Source organism: Neofelis nebulosa, chromosome 10, assembly GCF_028018385.1.
Source record: "Neofelis nebulosa isolate mNeoNeb1 chromosome 10, mNeoNeb1.pri, whole genome shotgun sequence".
Taxonomy (NCBI): domain Eukaryota; kingdom Metazoa; phylum Chordata; class Mammalia; order Carnivora; family Felidae; genus Neofelis; species Neofelis nebulosa.
The window spans coordinates 15476869-15497250 of record NC_080791.1 but is presented as its reverse complement, the minus strand read 5'-3'; the positions used below and the strand labels follow the sequence as shown (position 1 = coordinate 15497250).

Here is a 20382-nt window from a genome sequence, read left to right as displayed (position 1 = left end):
CGGGACAGCAGTCGAATGGTAGGCCGACCCCAGCTGCCCGTGTTTCTGTCCCTCAGATTCTTTCCTCTGAGGGGTTGAAAAGGGGTGGGCCCAGGCTGGGTGCCGGCCCCGGGAGCACCGTCCTCTCCCCGGGCTGGCCAGGGTGTGAGTTCACACAGCCCGTTGGAGGGGCGTGTGCAGGTGGCCTCCCTCCTTGGCGGGAGGTTAGTCTCATGGAGATGGGGGAGGAGGGAGATTTACCTCCTCCTCTGCTGCCCCCGGTCAGCCCCTACCTTCCCTGAGCCTCCTGTCTTGGCTGTAAAGCAGGAGCTCCGTGCTCCCCTCTCCTTCCTCTGCCAGAGCGAGGGCAGAACAGAGAGCTTGGGTGGCCGCTCTGGAAATCCAGTCCGGTCGGTCTCTCTGCTTCCATGGTTCCTCGTTGCTGCTTGTTTCCGAGGAACAGTGCCCGTGACAGCTGGACTGGATTTTAGGCTCTGGACCCCCACCTTCGGCCTCTGTATTCCTGGCCCACCCTCACCCTGTTCTCCCTTGTTCTCTTCCTCAGAGTGAGGTGCGCTTCCGGAAATCCTAAGCAGCTGTCCTGTCCCACCTCACAGCCCTGGCTGCGTAAAGACTCTGGCCAAAGTGACTGGGCCATTTGCAGTGTCATCTGGGCCAAAGGTTCCGAGGCACCTGCATCATTCCCACCTCCGCTGTCTACTGCCTCTGTGAATGTGCACTTGTGTGTGTGTGTGTGTGTGTGTGTGTGTGTGTGTGTGTGTAGTTGCTCTCCCAAGGTTTTCCAGAAACCAGGCGAGCTGTCAGCCCTTTCCAAACCCCAGGCTGGAAAGCACCTGGAGATAACAGTTTGGGCGCTGTGGACCTTCCTGTAAGGGCGTCCGTCACGGATGGAGGAGGTTGAGCCCAGACAGCGCCCAGAGGAAGGGCCTAGAAGATCACATCAGAAATTCCTGTTCCTCGGACCCTGGCTCAGAGACTAGCCCAGACTGAGAAGCCACCAGCATCGCCGCCGTCCTGGGATGGATTGCGGGTGTCGTCGGAGTACCGGGGCCGTCCCCGGCAGGAAGGTGCCCCCCCCTCGGCATTACAAGCATCCTGCCCTTTCTCAGGCCTCCTGCGGGTGCCCTGGGTGTGGAGGGCTGACTGAGCGGTGGCTGCCCAGGCTGACGGCTGGACTTGTGTGGTCACAGGCTACTGGGGCAGAGTTTTATTGTATTTTTATATTCAAGAAATGGAAGTAGATGTATTTTTAAAGATTCTCCAAAACTTCCAGGAGCCTGAAGAGCTAACATCCATCACCCCAAACACTCCAAGAGACTCTTGGGGGCTGTACCATTCCAGAGTCCTGCTGAGTGTTCCTGACATCCAGGGACCCGAGGAAGGAGCCCCTTCGGGGCACTTAGGGAAGTGCGTGCTCGCGTGGGCTGGCGGGCAGGTCATCACAGAGAGCCACGACTGTCGCTGCGTCCAAGGGCTATACCTAGGGCGTGAAGAAATGGCTCCTGCTGCTTCTCCGTGGGCGTCGGAGCCCGGGGACAGTCCAGGTGGACAGATACCCCTCATACCCAGCGCTGTCCTGAACCTGCCAGTTTCTCTCAGCCCCTCCGCCTTTCAGTTTCTCAGCTGCTTCAGAAACAGCACGGACACGAACGCTGCCGTCGAGAGAGGGTGGACACTGTCCCCAGGCCCTCCAGATAGCCGTCGTGAAGGATCTGAGTTGCTGTGCTCCTGTAAGTTGTCAGTGTGCCTGGCCTCCGTGTCAGCTCGAGGTCTGGGCCTCCCTCAGCCTTTCCTGGCCCGTCCAGTTCTCCTCACGTTCCTGGGTCTCGCCTGGTGATACTAGGACTCCCAGAGGCAGGGTCCAAGCAGGGTAGCCCAGCCCAGCTCAGGCAGGTGGCTGCCCGGGGGCTAGACCGCCCAGGAAGAGCAAGGCTGGGCAGAGCCCGAGGGGGCTGGTTGCATGTTATCGAGGCCGGGGGTCCGGGAGGGCAACGTTCATGTCCACGGCATCCCCAGCAATAGTTTTCAGCAATAAAAGTTGTGTGACCCGAAAAATGTCTTATTGGATGTTCTAGGGATCCCCTACGTAGAAAATTGAGATTCCCCAACCAGTGCCCAGACAGCCTCAGTTTGGGTTCTTAGTTTGGGTTCCTCTGCTGTGGATTCTGCATATATATTTAGCCAGCCGGCCACCTCCCCACCATATCAGCACCTCCTCTGTCCTGGGTACCCACGCCAGGCCCCCGGAGTACAAAGATGATGACAGTGTCCTCAGGAACTCTTGGTTGTGACCCGGTGGAAGGTGGATGAGTGTGGACGCCATGCTTGGAAGCTCCCAGTTGCACCTAGAGAGGTCAGGGAGGGCTTCGCGGAGGAGGTGAGGTTTGAAATGAATCTTAAAAAGTAGGTAAACCTTCACAAAAAAGCAGATGGGGTGGATGAAGGACGATCCAGTGCTCGTCCTTTTTCCTTTTTCCCTTCTTCCTCTTCCTCTGCCTTTGTCAGCCCAGCAAGAGGCATGTTTACCAGAAAGCCCCAAAGCCTACTCCACTATTTCCAAGACACTCAGATAGCTGGTCCCACTGGCTTCTGGAAGATCTATCCCTCCTAGCTGTGCACCTACTTTTCCTGCATCTGATATACTGACCTCCGTCATTGTGGTCCCGCTGATGAGTGGCCAGTAGCTGAGTGGGTGAGTGGCAGAGAGAGAGAGAGAGAGAGAGAGAGAGAGAGAATCCCAAGTAGGCTCCACGCTGTCAATGCAGAGCCTGACGTGGGGCTTGATCCCACATGATCTGAACTGAAATCAAGAGTTAGACGCTTCACCGACTGAGCCACCCAGGTGCCCCAGATGTGTCTTCTTTACTCTCTCATACCAACGTGAGGGGAAGTCCTTCCTTCCATTTTTTTTCTCGCTCCATCCGACAAAAAGGCGTGGGAGAGGGGCAGCCACCAGGCTTAGTGTGCCAGCAGTGGGGGTAACGCAGCTACCCCCGTAGATCCCACGGCTCCCCACAACCTCAGTGGCTTAACCCAAAGGTTATTTCTCATCGATCTAAACTTCCAGGGAGGGTGCCTGATCAGTGGGTGGCTTCCTCCTGCATTATTTTTCAGGGGCTCAGATTCTTTCTACCTCGTGATTTTGTCACCTGCTTCTGGTCATGGGAAAGAGGAAAGAGAAGAGGATGCTCTGGGCCAGCAGCGATGTGTGTCAATTTCGCCCCCGTTTTGTGGGTGTCGACATGTAGGCACCCCCCAGGTGAAGGGGGACAGGGATATGCAGTCCTTGGTCGGTCCCCGGGCAAGAGCAAGCCCTCATGTTGGAGGACAACCAGCTGTCTGCGCCCACCAGACGTTCATGGGTCACAGCCCAGAAGCCAGGCCTTGTGGCAGAGAGTTCAAGTGTAAGCCATTTATTTTCATTTCCCCTTAGAAACCAGACCCTTTTCCTTCTCTGCCTGGCTTCCTAGGACAGAAGCGACTTGTAGGGTTACGGGGATGTGGGTGTTGGAGGAGAGATGAGGTAGAGGAAAGGCCTTTTCTTTTGAAAGGAAAAGAAAAAAAACACCCCTTAGGTCCAGGACATTTATAGAGGCCATAAAAATCATGGAAGGGGGTGATGGGACTTTCCAAATTGGTCCAGAATTTCCAGGAAGATGGTGCGTGTGTGTATGGATGGGGAGGTAGGGGAGGTTGCTGGTGACACTGTCCTCTGGTCAGTGCCTGGTTCCCAGGCATCTGCGGGTACCAGTCAGGCTCTCCGGCTTTGTCAACTCCATTGCCTGCTGAATTTCCCCTGGGAAAGGGAGGGCGGGGCCAAGTGAGTGTCTCGGGGGGATGGGACAGTCTCTGTTTGGGGACAGAGCCAGTTAGAGCCTCAGCCTCGCTGCCCATCCAGCTGCCTCTGGAGTTTGGTTAGATTCCCAAGGGCTTTTGTTTCCCAGAATTGCTCAGCCGATGTCCTCATGTGCTCTGGGGGGACATTGGGAGAGGTGGAGAGCTCCTTGTAATGAGAATCAAGAGGATAACGATGCTAAACGCTAACACTTGCTGAATGTTGGCTATGTGCCAGATGCTGTGCTCAGCCCCTGACGTCTCTTCTCTCCTGTAAGCGTGAGGTAGGCATCGTTATTATCCCTATTTTACGGAGGAGGATGCAAAGGCCAAGGCAAAGCCAAATAAGCTTCCCCGAACTACACAGCTACTGAGTGGGGGCGCCGAACCCGAATCCAAGCTGTGTGATTTTAAAAGCCGCTTTCCCAAGTCGGGTAGGGTTCCCCTAGCTGTGACCTCCTAGGCTCGGCCGCCTGGCTGGCTGTATCTTTCCATTCTCCACCAGACCTCTGCTGTGGGAGGGGCAGGGCGGGAGAGCTCCACGGAGAAGGCTGGGCACACCCCTCGGACAGTCACATGACCAGAGGCTTAGCTCCTGCAGTTTCTAGAACCTGAGAGAAACGCAGGATGAATTATGAACTATGAAAGGGAGGTGGCCCCCTGACTCCTCTTGTACCCACGTCCCAAGTGGATGGTTTCTGGGAGGCCGTCCCGTGCCACAATGAGCTGTCACCTCAGGACACCTCCGTGTCTCCTCAGTGTGAGTGGGTGGCTCCAAGAGTCGCATGCCGCTCATTCTCTACCTCCTCTGCCCTGACCCGGGCTTCCCGTTCCTTGGAAATCTGCTGCCCAGCCCAGGCAGCAAGCTCATACGGGTCTTACGATGGGTCCACTCCAAACACGGAGGACCATTCCCTGCAGATAAGCAGCCTGGATTGTCCAGACAGAGATTTTCTTAGATGAGTCCTTGGAGAAGGGGAGGGTATGGCCTGGTCTTTGGTCCTCCATGGCTCAGTTCCTGCCGGCGGGACTTGAGATGTGGACATAACAGGATGCCTCCCCTGTCCAAGGCCCGAGTCTCGAAAGAAACTCGAAAGAAAGAAAAGAAGTTCTTCATTTCTCCTACAAGGAGGGGGCTGGGGATCTTCTTAGAATTCCGCCCGATTACCCTGTGGTTTAGTGGCAAAAGCACAGAAGTTGGAATCGAGGGACCCGGGGGGTACAAACTCCAGCTACGCCACGTACTTAGCTGTGTGATCTTGGGCGAGCCGACCTCATGTGACCTAGGCGCCCCTCAGAGGATTTTATAGGTACAGGCAGTAGCTCACAAATCTGCCCCTCTCTGTACCTCTGTACCTCTATTCTCAAGACTCCCGCCCCCTTCCCTGGGTCAGGCTCATGCTCCCTTCTCTTCAGCTTTCAAAGCCCTATAACAGACACAGTTCAGGCCTGTCTCCATTATAAACATCACACAAAGGCCTGTAAAGTCTCTTTTGAGTCAAAGCCATTCCTTCCTGATAAGATCATGGCAGAAACCAAGATGGGCATAGATTTTAATAATTGTATACAGATTTTCACGTAACCTAAGTTTTCACTCCCCCAGGATAAATTACTATGGGTCATATGGTGATCGTATGTTTATAAGAAACCGCCAGGCTGTTTTCAGAGGACCTGTACCAGCCTGCATTCCCACCTGTAAAATATGAGTTCCATTTGCTCTTCATCCTCCCAGGAATCGGTATTGCCCATATTTTTTTATTGTAGCCATTAAAGTTTTTTTTTAATGTTTATTATTGAGAGACAGAGAGAGACAGAGCGCAAGCGGGGGAGGGGCAGAGAGAGAGGGAGACACAGAGTCCGAAGCAGGCTCCAGGCTCTGAGCCATCAGCACAGAGCCCGACGCGGGGCTCGGACTCACCGACCGTGAGATCACGACCTGAGCCGAAGTTGGATGCTCAACCGACTGAGCCACCCAGGCGCCCCTATTGTAGCCATTTTAATGGGTGCGGAGGTGTATCTCATTTTAATTTGCATTTCCCTAATGAGTAACGATGGCGAGCATCTATTTTACGTGTTACCAAAGATCCTCTTTGGTTAAGCGTCTGTCTGTTCAGATCTTCTTCCTCTTTCTTTGTTGGATTGTTTGTTTCTTCCTTTGAATTCTGAGAGTTCTTTATCTATTTTAGATACTAGTCCTTGTAGGGTATGTGATTTATAAATATTTTCTCCCTACGTGACTTGTCTCTTCATCTTCTGAATTGTGTTTTTATAGAGCAAAAGTTTTTAGTTTGCTGAATTCCGATTTATCATTTTTTTCTTTTCGGATTGTGCTGAGACCACTTTGCCAAATCTAAGCACTCAAAGATTTTTCTCTGATGTTTTCTGTTAAGAATTTTTTTTAATGCTTTTTTATTTGAATCTAGGACCCATTTTGACTTAACTTTTGGATACTGTTGTGGTCTAGATTGAGGCTCATTTGTTTGTGAATGGACGTCCAGTTGTAACAGCATCATTTGTTGAAGACTGCACTTTTCCCATCCAGTTGCCTTTTCGTTTTGTCAGAAAGTCAATTGAGCACATTTGTGTGGGTGTGTTTCCAGACTCTATGTTATTCCATTGGTCTATGTGTCTGTTCGTTCACCAATGCCACCCTGTGAGCTTTACAGTATGTCTTAAAGTTGGGTAGGGTGAGTCCTCCAAATTTTTTTTTTTTTTCAAAATTATTTTGGGTATCCTAGTTCCTTATTTTTTCACACAAGTTTTAGAACCAGCTGGTTTCTATCTACAGAGAATCCTGTTGGAATATTTATTGGGATCGTGGTAAATCTGTACTCCATTTGAAGAGAATTAACATGTTAACTATTGAGCCTTCCAAACCATGAACATGGTATGTCATCCATTTCTTTAGATTTTCGTTGCCTTCTTTCATTTAGGTTTTATAGTTTTCAGTATACAGACCCCGTACCTATGTCATTACACTTATAGCTAAGTATTTAATCCCATGTTAACATAAATATTAATTTTGTTAAACTAACTCTATTTTTTAAAGAAGAAAAAAAGGTGTTTTACACTTTTGCAAATCTCTTTAATATCTGGCTTAATGAAAGCTAGCTGGATTCTAACACTTGCTTCACTATTCAATCTTTTGTGATATATTATTTGGGATGAAATATATGAAGAAAATCTGATCTCACACAGAGATGGAGTTGAAAAGTGAGAGTATTTTAGTAGTCCTTTCAAGTGATTGTGATTACTGTGACACTAGGCACAAACTTGACAAGTAGCAGTTCTGTAAAGGTCAGTTGCAATGTGGAATCTGAAATCTGTCAATGAATGTTTTGTGCTTGGTTATCTTAAAGTCTCTTGGTCTATGTTACACTCTCAATGGGTCTCTTACCCATGCCTGATTGTATAACATCATACATTGCTCATTTGGAAAATATTGGTTCTGAGTTATGAACATCTTCCAAATGTTGATACATTCTGTTACAATATAAAAAATAGTATCTGTTCATATCACCCCTGATCTCATCAGAAAAGCCTTTAAGGACTGGGAAGCTCATGGAGAAGGATCCAAATTTTCCACAATTCGAATTTTCAATTTTAAGTTTATATCATTAGTAGAAAATATTGCCCGATGTTTTCTTTGAGGTGACAGTCTCATTTTGCTCATTTTTGAGAAAATGGTTGCCAACTATCAAGTTGGAGTAATCATAGTTTGTCAATCTTTCAAGTAGAAATGGTGTTTCATGAAAACAGTGGCTAGTTCAGCCTGCAGCTGAGACGTACAAGTGCTCTTTCTCGAAACGAGCTTAGCATCTCGGTGTGTAGCAGGACTGCTTTCATTTTTTTCACACGGAATATTAAAAAGACATGTATTGGGGATTAGGATTTAAACAAATGAATACATTCGAGTCATGAATAATCTCTGCTGCTTCGATGTTCCTAAGTGAAACTGGCAACTGTGTAATCGTGAAGGCAACAGCGACTACAAGTACGAGTTGGTGTCATTGCCTTGATTCATGAGAAGGAGCCAATGGTTTTGCCCACCATTGCTTTTGTACCATTGGTGCAAATGCTAACACAGTGAAAAAGGCAACTGACATCATAGTATTATTATGGAAATAGTTTTGACCTGCTGATCCCCTGAAAACGTCTCAGGGACCCCCACACTTTGAGGACTGCTACCTTAGACAGCCGAAGACAAAAAATGGAAATCTGCGAGTATTGTCTTTGGATAGTTACTTCCCGGAAATGCTATTGGAACCATGTCTTCATCTGACTCTCACTGCCCACACTCAGGAAAAAGTGAATAATCTCTCATCTAAAGAAGCCTGAGTCTAGTCAGTTTATGTATGCGGTGAGGTTGGGTCTTGTTGAAGAAGAGAGATGTTAATTTCATTGCAGTTTAATGAAGAGCTCAGTGGGTGGGAGAAAGAAGAGCGGGGATTTGCATTTCCTTAACTTCTTGGGCTTACTGAATCCCAGGGGAGGGCTCTTCTTCTAGTTAGAAAAACAGGATCACTCTGCCCCGTTGGGGAAGCATGGCTGACGCCCTCAAGGTCAGCGGTGGAGTCTGGGTGGGATCTGCCTTGTGGTGGGACTAGAGATCAGTACTCCACCAGGTTCTTCTCTGATAAACCTTCTAATAGTTCTGAGTAATAGATGCTCCAAATCCAGTGGAATTCAACAAATTGTCACAAGCACTTACTAATACCCAAAACCATGTTAAATGCTGGGGTTGGAGGTAGAGGTCGAAGACATATACCTATCATTTATCATGGTGTCCCCTCACTGGCCCTTTCCAGCCTGGTCTATTTTTTTTAAGTTTATTTATTTATTTATTTATTTTGAGAGACAGAGAGAGAGAGACAGTGGGCGGGGGGGGGGGAATATTAGTGGGGGAGGGGCAGAGAGAGGGAGACAGAGAATCCCAAGCAGGCTTTGGGCTAACAGTGTGGAGCCAGATGCAGAGCTCGAACCCATGAACCATGAGATCATGACCTGAGCCAAAACCAAGAGTTGGATGCTCAACGGACTGAGCCAGCCAGGCCCCCCCCCCCCCCCCCAGCCTGGTCTGTTTTTTAAAGCTTCGTTGTTTTTGTTATCTTATAATTTAGCTCTCACTACAGGAGAGTTTTTAAAAATCCAAATGATCCTGGAAACTATAAAAATAATGTAAAGAGAACTGTTTATTTGTGACAAGCATCGTGTGATAAACTCTCCGCATCCTCACACACTTTATCTCATTTAATCTCTCAACAACATTACGAAGTAGGTACTATTGCAAAGAAGAAAGTAAAAATCACCTTAAATCCCACCATCCAAGGGTGCCTGGGTGGCTCAGTCAGTTGAACATCGGGCTCTCGATTTCCAATCAGGTCATGATCTCCTAGTAAATAGTATTAGCATTTGGGGAAAATGCTACAACTCCATGCGTCCATAGAGAGGGCTACAATTTTATGCAAGTAGGATCATATTTTATAGATTGTTTTGTATCTTGATTTCATCTTCTCAACAGTAGGAGATAAGCACCTTTCCCAAAGGCATGGGTATTATCATCTTTAACCATTGCAGGATATTCCATTGGGCAGATGTATCAATCTGTCAGTGGACATCCAAGGAGGAGTAGTTGGTTTCCAGAGTTTGCTGTTATACACACTGCTGCTGTGAATTTCTTTGCACCTGCTTCATTCTGAAACAATGATCTTCTGAGGGTAAATTTCAATAAGGAGGCTTGTTTACATTTCCATTCAAAACGCTGCACGGTTTTCCAGGAGAGCTGAATTAACTTCCATACCTCCAACAGCGTCCCAGTGCGCTACTCTCTTCTTCAAAGAATGTTAAGGGCAGCATGAAAGCACATGTGAATGTGTTGTCGTGTCAATACCTGTGTGTGTATGTGAGCTGCCCACGTGTGGGGGGGGCGTTCATTTATTCATTTAACAAATGTTTCTGGGCATCTACCACAAGGCAGACATTCAGGTAGGGCTGTAACCGTGAGAAGCTCAACATGATCCCATCTCTCACGGGGTCAAACATACTTGAAAAAGAAAAAAAAAAAAAAACTACCATAACAGCGTGAAGAAAAATTACGTGAAGATGTGACCACCTGTAACGAGGCTCTGCCCTGGGCTAGTGATGGTGGCCAGGGTAGTAGAGGAAATCAGAGAAGTCTTCCTTGGAAAAGGGCTATTAGAGGGGCACCTGGGTGACTCAGTCGGTTAAGTGCCCAACTCTTGGTTTCAGCTCAGGTCACGATCTTCACGGTTTGTGGGTTTGAGCCCTGCACAGAGCTCTGAGCTGACAGCATGGAGCCTGCTTTGAGATTCTCTCTCTCTCTCTCTCTCTCTCTCTCTCTCTCTCTCTCTCAAAATAAACAAATAAACTTAAAAAAAAGAAGAAGAAGAAGAAGAAAAAGGGCTATTAGAGCTAAGGTCTGAAGGGTAAGGAGGCACTAACTAGACATAGAATAGCAGGAAGCGTGTTGCAGGCAGAGAGAAAGCTTTGATCTCTGGTTTTACCCTCAGTGGGAACCATCTTGCCAGGACAGTCTCCTGCCATTCCCCACATTCCTGCCTTTTCCAAGGCAGGAGGAGTACAGCCTAAAAAAAGAAAGAAGACTGGAGAGGCCGGAGCCCAGAGAATGAGTGGGGAGAGTGGAGCCCAAGGATGCAGAAAGGGGTGGCAGGACCTTGTGTCTGGTCGCATATGTCTGAATGTGTACGTGCACTTGAGCACATGTGTGACTATCTCAGAGCTTGGTGGGTGGACGAGGATGAGGTTTCTCCATAGGTGGTCCCCTGACCAGAAGCACCCACATCCCCCGGGGGTGGAGCCCAGCAGCTTGTGTTTTAACCCCTGGCCGTTTGGGTCTGCACTTCTGTTTGAGAAGCACTCCGGAGGATGTGTTTGTCGGGATGCACCTGCGTGAGAGGCTTTGGGATATTTGACTTGCAGGTGGAGGTTTGCATATAGGCGTCCTCATGGCAGGAAACTCCTTCCATCTTCTCGGCTTTGTCCTCTCAAAGCACTCCCAAGTCCAGGGCAGTCACTCTGAGGCACTTAGCAGAAATTAAATGATGATGATAACGATGATAGGCGGCTATGTCTCCAGCTGAGCCCCCATTTCTTACCAGTCCCCGGGAAGAGCAGCCACAAGGCGCCCTTCTTTTATCACAGACAGAAATTTAATCTCAATGGTGCAAAAAGCAGGAAATTCACAATGGGAGAGCAAGAGAAATGGCTTATTCAGAGTGGAAAAATACCTCGCTGCACCGCCCCTAGCCAGATTCCCAGGGCAAAGAGAACAACTTCTGGCCAGTCCCTGGCTAATGACACTGGGGGTGCAGAGAGAGAGACAGAGAGGGTGGGGTGGATACCAGGGCCTTGGGGCCACACAGGGCAGGGGGTGTGGGTGTCAGGTGGCCATGAGACGGTGTCCTTGTGACATAGGTCTGTGCACGGTGGGAGCCCCAGAGAGCAGGATCTCCTCATGGGAAGAAGGGGCCAGGATGCCCGAAAGCCAGGCACTAAGGTTGTATCTTCACTGAACAAAACCCCAAACATGTATCCGATCTGCACCCAGATTCTCGTCCTGGCTCGGCCCCTTATCAACTCAGAGACGCTGGGGAAGCTGCTTCAGTTCTTTCGGGCTCGGTTTCCTTGTCTCGGAAATGGGGGTGATCACGGGATCTTCATCGTAGGGCTGCTGTGTGGGCTAAGGGAGGTGATGCATGGGAACTCATCAGCTCTGTGCCAGCCTCATGGGAAACGCTCACTTCCAGCTGGCGGTGGCATTTGTGTCAATTCCTGGAGACGCAGTTCTCTGGCCGCACTACCCGAGCCAGCTCAGGGAGTTCAGTTGGGTTGATCAGGGTCCCCGAGACCTGGGGCGGCCAGCGGTGCTTTCCTCCCTCCTGGAACACCCGGTGTCCTGGTGATCTGCAAAGGTACAGAGGTCCGAAGCCCAGGGCGTGTTCCTTGGACCCCGCAGTCGCTGCTGTCTTGTGTCTCTGCATTCCCTCTGTCGCTTTGTCACAATGGCTGCCACGGGGTGGAGCTCACCGTGAAGAGGGCCACAGGGAAATGGGGGTAAGGAACACCTAGCTCTCAAGGTTGCTGTGTGACAAGGTGTGTAACACACCTAGTTTCATGCCTGGCATCTGCTAGGTCCATAGCAGGTGTCAGTTAAAGATGGAGTCGTATCGTGGGGCTAGTCAAAGTGGGTTCAGTTAGTGCAGGAAGTCACGAAATAGATGTTCGTTGAGTAACTGCCCTTGCCAGACATCGCAGCAGGTATGTTCCGTGTGCTCTCTCCATCAGTCCCCACGACAACCCCACGGAATGAAGGCTCTCGTTACCACCACCTTCCCCGATGAGGAAACGGACACTCAGAAAAGTCTTGAACTTGTTCGAGACCAGCAGTCCTGGATTCTAGATCGTGACTATCCAGTTCTCATTCTACTAGCCTCTTACTACTTGTCCGAAAGAACCTGTTCTTTGGCGTGGAAACTGCAGACAGCGTTACTGGTTTGTCCACTGAGCGAGAATTATTTGCCAAAGAAATAAATTTACCAACCTCACTCATTTTGCCCACCCTGACCAGAGGGGTAGTTCTTCTCTCTGCTTGGCCTTGACCTCTCCTACTACGAGCAGGATCCCTTCTCTCTTGTTCAATCCTCAGCAGAGGGCAGCTGGGAGCATTTAAGTTATGTGCTCTGTGCACAGCAGCTCTTGGGAAGAAAGGGAAACAAAAATAAACTCGCTTGGGTGGTATCTCGGCCTCCTCTAATGATAAAGGGGGGGCTGGGCTTTGAGGGGAGACAAGGGGAGAGAGAAGAACCCCAACACTGGGTTGAGAAGACTTGGCCTCACAGAAATAGTTCTGGGGGCCACTTCTCTCCCAGGTCCCAGTCAGCTTTCTTAGCAGCACAGAGGGGCAGCTGGGGACTCAGGAAGTCCGGGTCATAGGCCCTCCCAATTGGGCGGCTGCCAGCCCTGTCTCTCTTCGGCTGGTGGAGGAAGCAGATAAGAAAACTGACCCTGGATGGAATCTTCTAATTCCCTATTCCCTCCCAGCAGGCCTTTCTTTCTTTCTTACTTCCTTTCTTTTTGTTTAAAAAATGTTTTAATGTTTTTTAAATTTATTTTTGAGACAGAGAAAGACAGAGCATGAGTGGGGGAGGAGCAGAGAGAGAGAGGGAGACACAGAATCCGAAGCAGACTTCAGCTCGGAGCCGTCAACACAGAGCCCGACGCGGGGCTCGAACTCACGAACTGCGAGATCGTGACCTCTCACGAACTGCGAGATCGTGACCTGAGCTAAAGTCAGACGCCCAACTGACTGAGCCACCCAGGCGCCCCCCTCCCCCCCAAGCAGGCCTTTCTAAACCTGCCAAGCAGCTCACGCTGTATTTGCCACAATCTCATTCCAACCTCTGTGCCTGGGCTCACTCTTCTACCCCAAACCTCCATCCTCTTCCTTCAAAGGTCAACTCTTCCAGGAAGGCAGCCTAGATTAGTTCCACCTCTTATTCTGATCTTTTCTCTTACCCTGGATTAATTGGGACATTAATAATAGGTATTCACAAGTACATGGCTTAGTTAACATTTAAGTATTTACCATGAGCTTAAGAAAGTGTATGTTTTTCTCACTCCTCAGTTATGACATGGAAATCCTGGGAGATAGGTCTCATCCAGCTCAGATATCCATCCTGTGACTTTGTTCAGAGCTCTGCACGCAGAACTCTCTCGTGCCCTGTTTCTTCCAAGACGTGGCCTTGTCTCTCTCGCTGTGTGTGTCCCTCCCTGCTCCGGGCTCCTGTGCACTCCAGGACTTCAGACCCACTGAGTCTGCGAGCCATGTATGAAGCAGTTCATGGGGGTATTCAGCTCTTTCCCGGTCCCAGGCAGGTTCTGTTAAAAAGCTGAGGCCCAGGCCCCGTTCTTGGAGAATCAGATTCATGGGCCTGGGGTGGGGCCTAATCACCTTGCCTGAGTCGTCTATTGCTGCAAAACAAAATGCTCCCAAAGTAATGGTTTAAAAAAACAACAACCATTTTATTTACTCAAGATCTGAGGAATAGGAATTCGGGCAGGGCCCAGCTGAGTGACTGGTGGTCAGGGTCGCACAGCAGGTGGCCCTCGGCTGGGATGGGAACGTCCAAGGTGACCTCAGGCCTTTCTCCATGTGGTCTCTCTCCATCTCTTTCCAGCAGGGTAGTCTGACTTCTTCTAAGGTGGCTGGCTTCCAAGAGGTGGTGTTCCAAATACCTACAGCAGAAGTTACAGCTCTTTTTCTTTAAAAATTTTTAAAAATTGTTATTTATTTTTGAGAGAGAGAGAGTGTGGGAGCAGGGGAGGGCAGAGAGAGAGAGAGAGAGAGAGAGAGAGAGACAGAATCCGAAGCAGGCTCCAGGCTCCGAGCTGTCGGCACAGAACCTGACACGGGGCTCGAACTCATGAACCAGTGAGATCATGACCTGAGCTGGAGTCGGACGCTCGACAGACTGAGCCGCCCAGAAGCCCCTTGTCAGTATCACTCTAATCTTTTGCATCAGTAAATACTGATCATCCACCAATTATATTGGCAGGTGTCAGGGAATGGGTGTTAAAAACATAAAATATAAAACAAACAACTCCCCCCAAAAGACAAAATAAACAGAAAACACCAACTAGACACCCTTCCTGTCTTCAGATTACTCACCGTCCAACAGTACCCAGCTTAGGTGATTCCCTGGGTCAAAATCATTGTGTTCCTCCTCCCGATTCGGAAGCTGAAGTTTCTGAGTTAAACTTAGGAAGACAATTGCACACTCTCTTTTAAACAATGTGCCAGGAAGGAGTTGCATTCCAGGGCTCTATAAATGTTTAATATTAGGATAAATGGCCAGAATGGTGAGAGTTGTAGGCCCATCCCCTCCTGTCAGCCACATCTTAGGTTCCATCCAAGACCTGAAAAGTGAAAATCAATAGAGAAAATGCTTTAAACGGTGGACATCAAATATGCTTTTGGTCTGGGAGGCAATTGCATGAACGACATCATCAAAGAGAACGGAATGGAAGGAGGGTTGAGAGAGATGGAGAAGCCAGTGGACCCAAGAGTCTGTTAGAAACCGACGAGAGAGGCAAGCGGTCTGCTGACCTGCTCGGCATCCCTCTTGGGTGCCCCTTGTCATCCGAAATGAACCCCCTTCCCGCGACAGGCCAGCCACAGCCCCAGGATGCCAGGCCTCGGGCTGGTGCCGTCTGCTCCTTGGGAGAAATGAGGTTTTATCCTCAGGCCCCGAGTTCGCCCTGCAGGGAAGTTGTTCTCCTCTCGTGGCAGTTAATCTGCAGGCCTTGCATGATTTCCCTATAAAGTTCAGCAAACCAGCCAGCCCCAAAACATTTTATTGCTTCCCTCAACTCTCGCTTGGGCTCTGGGGAGGGGCTGGGTGGGGAGGATGGAACAGAGAAAAAGTGGATTCAAGGCTTTCCAGCCTGGAAACGTGACTGGGCTCGTGGGGTATCGTCTGATTGCGGGGCTGGTCTAAAGACTGAATGGAGGCGCCTGCTGTGTCCCTATGGTTCTTTCTGGCCTCTGTTCTGAGCCTGGATCCGGGGGGGGGGGGTTTGGAAGAAAGTATATGATGATAAACAGGTGCCTCGCCCCGCAAACGTTGGCTCCAGGCACTCAGGGAGGGGTGGGGAGTTCAGACGCCTGCTTATGCTAAAAGGCTGTCAGCTTCTCTGTGCACAGGGGAAAGCAGAAACAGGAATCTATTCTGGTCTTGTCTAGGGAGCCATTATGTATTGAATCTCCAACGTCATTATCTCCAAAGGGCAACATCACTCGTTTTCTCCCATTTGCATTCACTGGGAAGAGACAAATGGGTGCATATTTGCAGAGTGGAAAGGCTGGGGGGAGGAGTGGTCATGTGCCCCGTTTGGATAACGAGCGGCTCTGGAAGAGGCGTGCTCATAATTAGAGATTGGCACCTCGAGGCGACACTTCACACTTACAAGACAAGTTTAAGTTAATCAGGCAGAATTAGTTCTCCAGACTAATGGGACTGGGGTGGATTTTTCACTTAGAAACAAATCTCTTGCATGCTTTGGCATGCCTTGTTTCCTGACATATGTTATAGTTTTCCTGTGGGAAGACAGGGAGAAATTTTGTTTCAGACTTCCCCCACTCTGCCTGCCTCTGCTTTCTTCCCTTTCTCAAAAATCAAGATCCTGAGGTACAGGTAGCTAAGGGAGGGGAAAATGGGGGACCGACTCCAGGAAGAGAGGGGCTGGTGTCTGTTTCTCTTTGGACGTGCTAGCATGTGTCACGCGTGTGTGAGTGGGGCTGGGATTGACAGGTAGAGATCCTGCAGCGGGGGGAAGTTAAGCTCGTGCTCAATTTCTGCTTTCCAGAATTTGGAAATGATGCCAGGCTGTCTCCCCCCAGCTGTTCCATCCTATTTGGACAAGTTGGGACTGTGTTGGCTGCGTGCAACAGAAAACCAGCTACGGTCCATTTTCTGTAACGGGAGCTGAATTTTCTCAGGTGACAGCAACTCTGGAGGGCAGGATGGCTGCTTTACCTCCAGGCATCACGCCCAGGTTTCTGACAAAAGAGGGTGAGGAGGAAGAGGTAGGGAAGCAGGAGGGAGGAGAGGAGGGGGGAAAGGGGAAAGAGGAGGTGGAAAGGGAGGGGGAGGAGGAGGAGGAAGAGGGAGAAGAAAAGGGCCCAGGGGCGAAAGTCACATGTCTTTCTTAGAATTCTTACTCAATATAATTCTGTTGCTATCTCCTGGGCCAGAACTGGGTCACATGGACACCCCTAGAGAGTCTGGAAAATGAGTAGTTTACACAGAGCACAGGCACCTCGGTTAGAAAAAGGCGACGATCTGGTCTGGGGAACCTGCTGTGTCTGACATCCTCCCCAGTCCCTGCGGCTCCACATATCGGCAGAGAAGTCCTGCTTTTCAACCCCCAAAGTCAGTGCCAGGGTCTCCTGCTCTAACTTTGCAGACGGCCTGGCCTGGGAACCCTGTGAGGCTCACTGCTCACCTCTCCTCTACCTGTGGCCTCAACAACACCGCTACTCCGTCCCGTCACCTTGCGAAGAGAGGACAAAACAATGGCAGGGCACACGTGTGGTGCAGGCCCCGGGGTACCAGTGCGTGGCGGGGGGGGGGGGGGCGGGGGGGGGCAGATCTGCAGGCTTGGGTTAGGCTGTGAGATCGCTGGGAGAGTGGGGGAAGAAAGTGTTCAAAATGAATCTGGAGAGGTTGGCTGGCTGGGTCACCAGGCAAGACACGGGGGTCTCAGATGGAGCGAGAGCCGGGCTGACCCCAAGGAGTTCCCCTGCTCATGCTCTGTCTCTGTCTCAGAACATAAATAAACATTAAACAATAATGTACAAAGTGAGCGTGAAAGGATCCAAAGTAGCACTTGGTGGAACTGCTCTGAGCCTACAGCCTGCACCCCAGGATGAAACGGTACCTCAAAAGCCACTTTGGAGGGGTACCTGCTAGGAGAGGTGGGGCATCTCTCCCCGAGACTCCTGGTCTTGCCGCTTTCATTTTCCCTGCTGGCCCTCCACTTCCGGTCAGTGGCTGCGTGGCCCTGGTGCTGACACGCTGAAGAGCTATTTTTGCCTCCGATTCTGGAGGCCCGGGGAGCGTTTTAGAAACGCTTTCTGTCCTTTCTTGTCCTACTTCCACCATGGCCATGCACCCCTGCCCGGCTCTCTCCTTTTGCTTCCAGCGCCTTTAGAGAAACAGGGTTCTCTTCATTTGGGGGCCAGGCCCGTGTCTCAGCCTTACATGGGCACCGCTCTCCTCACAGCCCCTGGCTCCTCATTGAGCGGGGGGCCCTACATCCTAAGCTACCCATTCCCCAGTTCTCGCTTGGGTTTCCTACCGCCCTTCAGTGGCTTCCCAGTTTCCTGAGGATAAAAGCTGGATTTGCCCAGGAACTACCAGGCCTGCCTGATCTGGCATCTGTCTCCTTCTGTGACCCGTCACCCCTGCTCCAGGGCCACCGTGGCTCCTTCCGTGCCGTGCTCCTTCTGCCTCAGGGCCTTTGCGCATGTTGCTTCTGTTGGTATGTCAGAATCTTTTCCCACTCTGTCTGTCCTTCCAATTCCTGGCTCCTTCACCTCCTCTCTTTTAACACCACCTGACCCTTTGGCTTGCTTTTCAAATGCTACATCCTCAGGGCTCTGGACCAGGTTTTACTTGCACACTTATTTGTAGGACTAGTTGATAAATATCTATCTCACCCATTAGCCATGAGGGACCCTGACTTTCCTTTCACTGTTGGATCCTGGAGCTTGGCCCAGGGCAGAGTGGCTCCTCACATCAATAAATGCGCTGAAAGGACAGCACAGCTGGTGACCCTTCCTGACTCACGCCCACATTTCATAGGGGCTGGATGCCTCTTTTCTCCCCCTGGAGGGAGATGCTACCCTTCCTAGAACAAGCTTGAGCGGGATCATAGCTACGCCGCCCCACACTTCTTCCTCAGTGGTCCTGGAGGGACTGTGAAGAAGCACCGTTTGAGAGGCAAGCCGTGGCCCTTCCTCCAGTGATCGGAGGTCCTGTTCTCCCTCTGCAGCCTTTTGCCAGGCAGCCGTGGCGGCAGGTGTCCCCAGGAAGTCGTGTGGCCAAACACCTTGGAATTCTCTGGCAGAAAAGGGGCTGGTACTCCAGGTGACCTGGCTTTGGGGTTCCTTTTTCCCCAACAGGTGTGCCAAGCTCGGGGTTTGATGTGTCTCCACCAGTAGGGACTTTGAAAAAGCAGTGCAGAGAAATGGCCCAAAGGCAGCACTTAAGGGCATCTGGGAAGGATGAGTCCACTTGCCCAAGGACACGAGCCTACCAAGTGGTGTGGTTTCATCTCCCCCCCCCCCCCCCCCCACTGAGAGCAGAAGACAATGGAGGACAGCTGTCACCAAGTTCTCACTTGTAGAGGAAAAGACAGGGACAGAAAGGTTACTTGGTCCCCGTCAAGACCCGTGGATTCGCAGGATCGGAGCCAGCCTTAGAGTTTTAGCTTTCGGAGGCACCCACAGAACTTGGGGACTGTCCCAGAACCATGCCCGTTTTGTCCAAGGTCCTGTGCTCGACGGGTCGGAGCTGTCCCCCTGCCGGTCTCCCTTAGGGGGGGCTACCCACTTGTTCTCAGTAATCCTTGATGGTGTCCACATCTGTGCAGAGCCTTTTTGAATTCTTGAGTATGTCCTGCCTTGGGATTTTGAGAACTTCTCATTTGTTAAAAATTAGCTAGTCTCCTTCATTTTGCAGATGAAAATACTGAGGCTGGGAGCTGGGGGTGTTGGAGGTGGGGCTGGGTCTCTTCCTGGCCATATCCCTCTGTCCCAGGGTCTGTAAGAAAGTCTCTGTGGTCCTGCCTAGGTGTGGACAACCAGTCTCTCTCAGGAAACCCCTCTCACCCTGACAGCCTCATGGCAGGCAATGTGACTTCCTGGCTACGACTGCGTGGCCAGCCAGCCTTTACTGTGTTTTTCTGGTTTCTGCCCCTGCCTGACTTGGTCCCCTCTTATAAGCCCTGCTGCTCACAGCCCTGAGGAGTGAGCAGCTTGCTCCTTCTGCCTCAGGGCCTTTGTACCGGACTATTGAGCACTCACTCTGAGCTCCTGGGCTAAGCCTCTCAGGAGGTGAGTGTAACCCAGCCATCGTCATCTGTGAGGAAACTGAGGCTCAAGAGCTTCCTTTAGCGATTTGCTCAAGGCTACCTCCCGGGGAGAGTCGTAGAGCCAGGATTTACATCTTGAAATTCAGATGTCATCTTAAATTTGGACCTTGAGGACTGGGTTGGGGGTGGGGGGCAGTCTTGCGACCTGGCAGGACCAGGATGAGGGGCCCTGAAGAGGAGGTTCTAGGCAGCACACCTGTCACTCGGGTGAGCGCCCCCCACCTGGCTCCAGCTGAAAATGACAGCTACAACCAGGGCGGGCTCAGGCGCCTACGACACAGCCATTCATGCTTTCGGTACACATTCCCCCTAATTGCCAAGGCTCCCAATTAACGTGGGTTGCTGAGTCTGGTGCTGGGTTATTTCCCCGTTCCCCTCGGTTTACTATTTCGGAGAGACACTAGCTCTGTCATTGTGTTTGTCTCGCTGCCTTCCCACCGTCCCCGGAGGAAAACCAAAAAGCAGCAGCTGGCGGCAGATCCCAGGCGCGGGCCCGCCCCCTCGGCGGCCGTCTCCTGTTGCTTCTGGAGCGGGGCCTGCCCCCCCCCCACCCCGCCCCCCGAGAGGCGCCCTCCCTCACCCCGGACGCGCCACGCTCCCCGGTGACACCGCGGCGGCCCTTCCCGGAGCCCGGCCCGGCCGAGCCCCGCCCCCCTCTCCCACCCGCGCCGGCCGCGCCGCTCCCGCCCGCCCCAGCCCTGCGCAGGAGGGGAGGCGGGAAACACGCGAGAGCCTCTCCCACCGCCCTGCCCCCAGCCCCGCCACTCCCAGCTCCTCGGACTCCGTGCGTCCTCCGGGGATTGTCTCCGAGGGGCCCGCGCTGTGCAGGTAAGCGGCGGCGGCGGGAGGCAA

The 20382-nt window shown here is 51.2% G+C and overlaps 2 protein-coding genes across 4 annotated transcripts in view; both read left to right on the top strand.

The window, feature by feature from the left end:
- Nucleotides 1-2055, top strand: part of TMPRSS13 (transmembrane serine protease 13) — a 28687-nt gene extending 26632 nt beyond the window's left edge. For both annotated transcript variants that reach the window (XM_058686866.1, XM_058686867.1), the window contains one exon: nucleotides 545-2055. In XM_058686866.1, coding sequence (XP_058542849.1) covers nucleotides 545-571 — 27 coding nt within the window. In that variant the 3' untranslated portion in view covers nucleotides 572-2055. The remainder of the gene's footprint in view (nucleotides 1-544) is intronic.
- Nucleotides 2056-20181: 18126 nt separating this feature from the next.
- FXYD6 (FXYD domain containing ion transport regulator 6) overlaps nucleotides 20182-20382 on the top strand; it is a 30514-nt gene continuing 30313 nt past the window's right edge. The window contains exon 1 of one of the 2 annotated variants that reach the window (XM_058686862.1): nucleotides 20182-20358. The gene's annotated coding sequence lies outside the window, so the exon portion shown is untranslated. The remainder of the gene's footprint in view (nucleotides 20359-20382) is intronic. The other variant, XM_058686859.1, reaches the window with a different exon arrangement.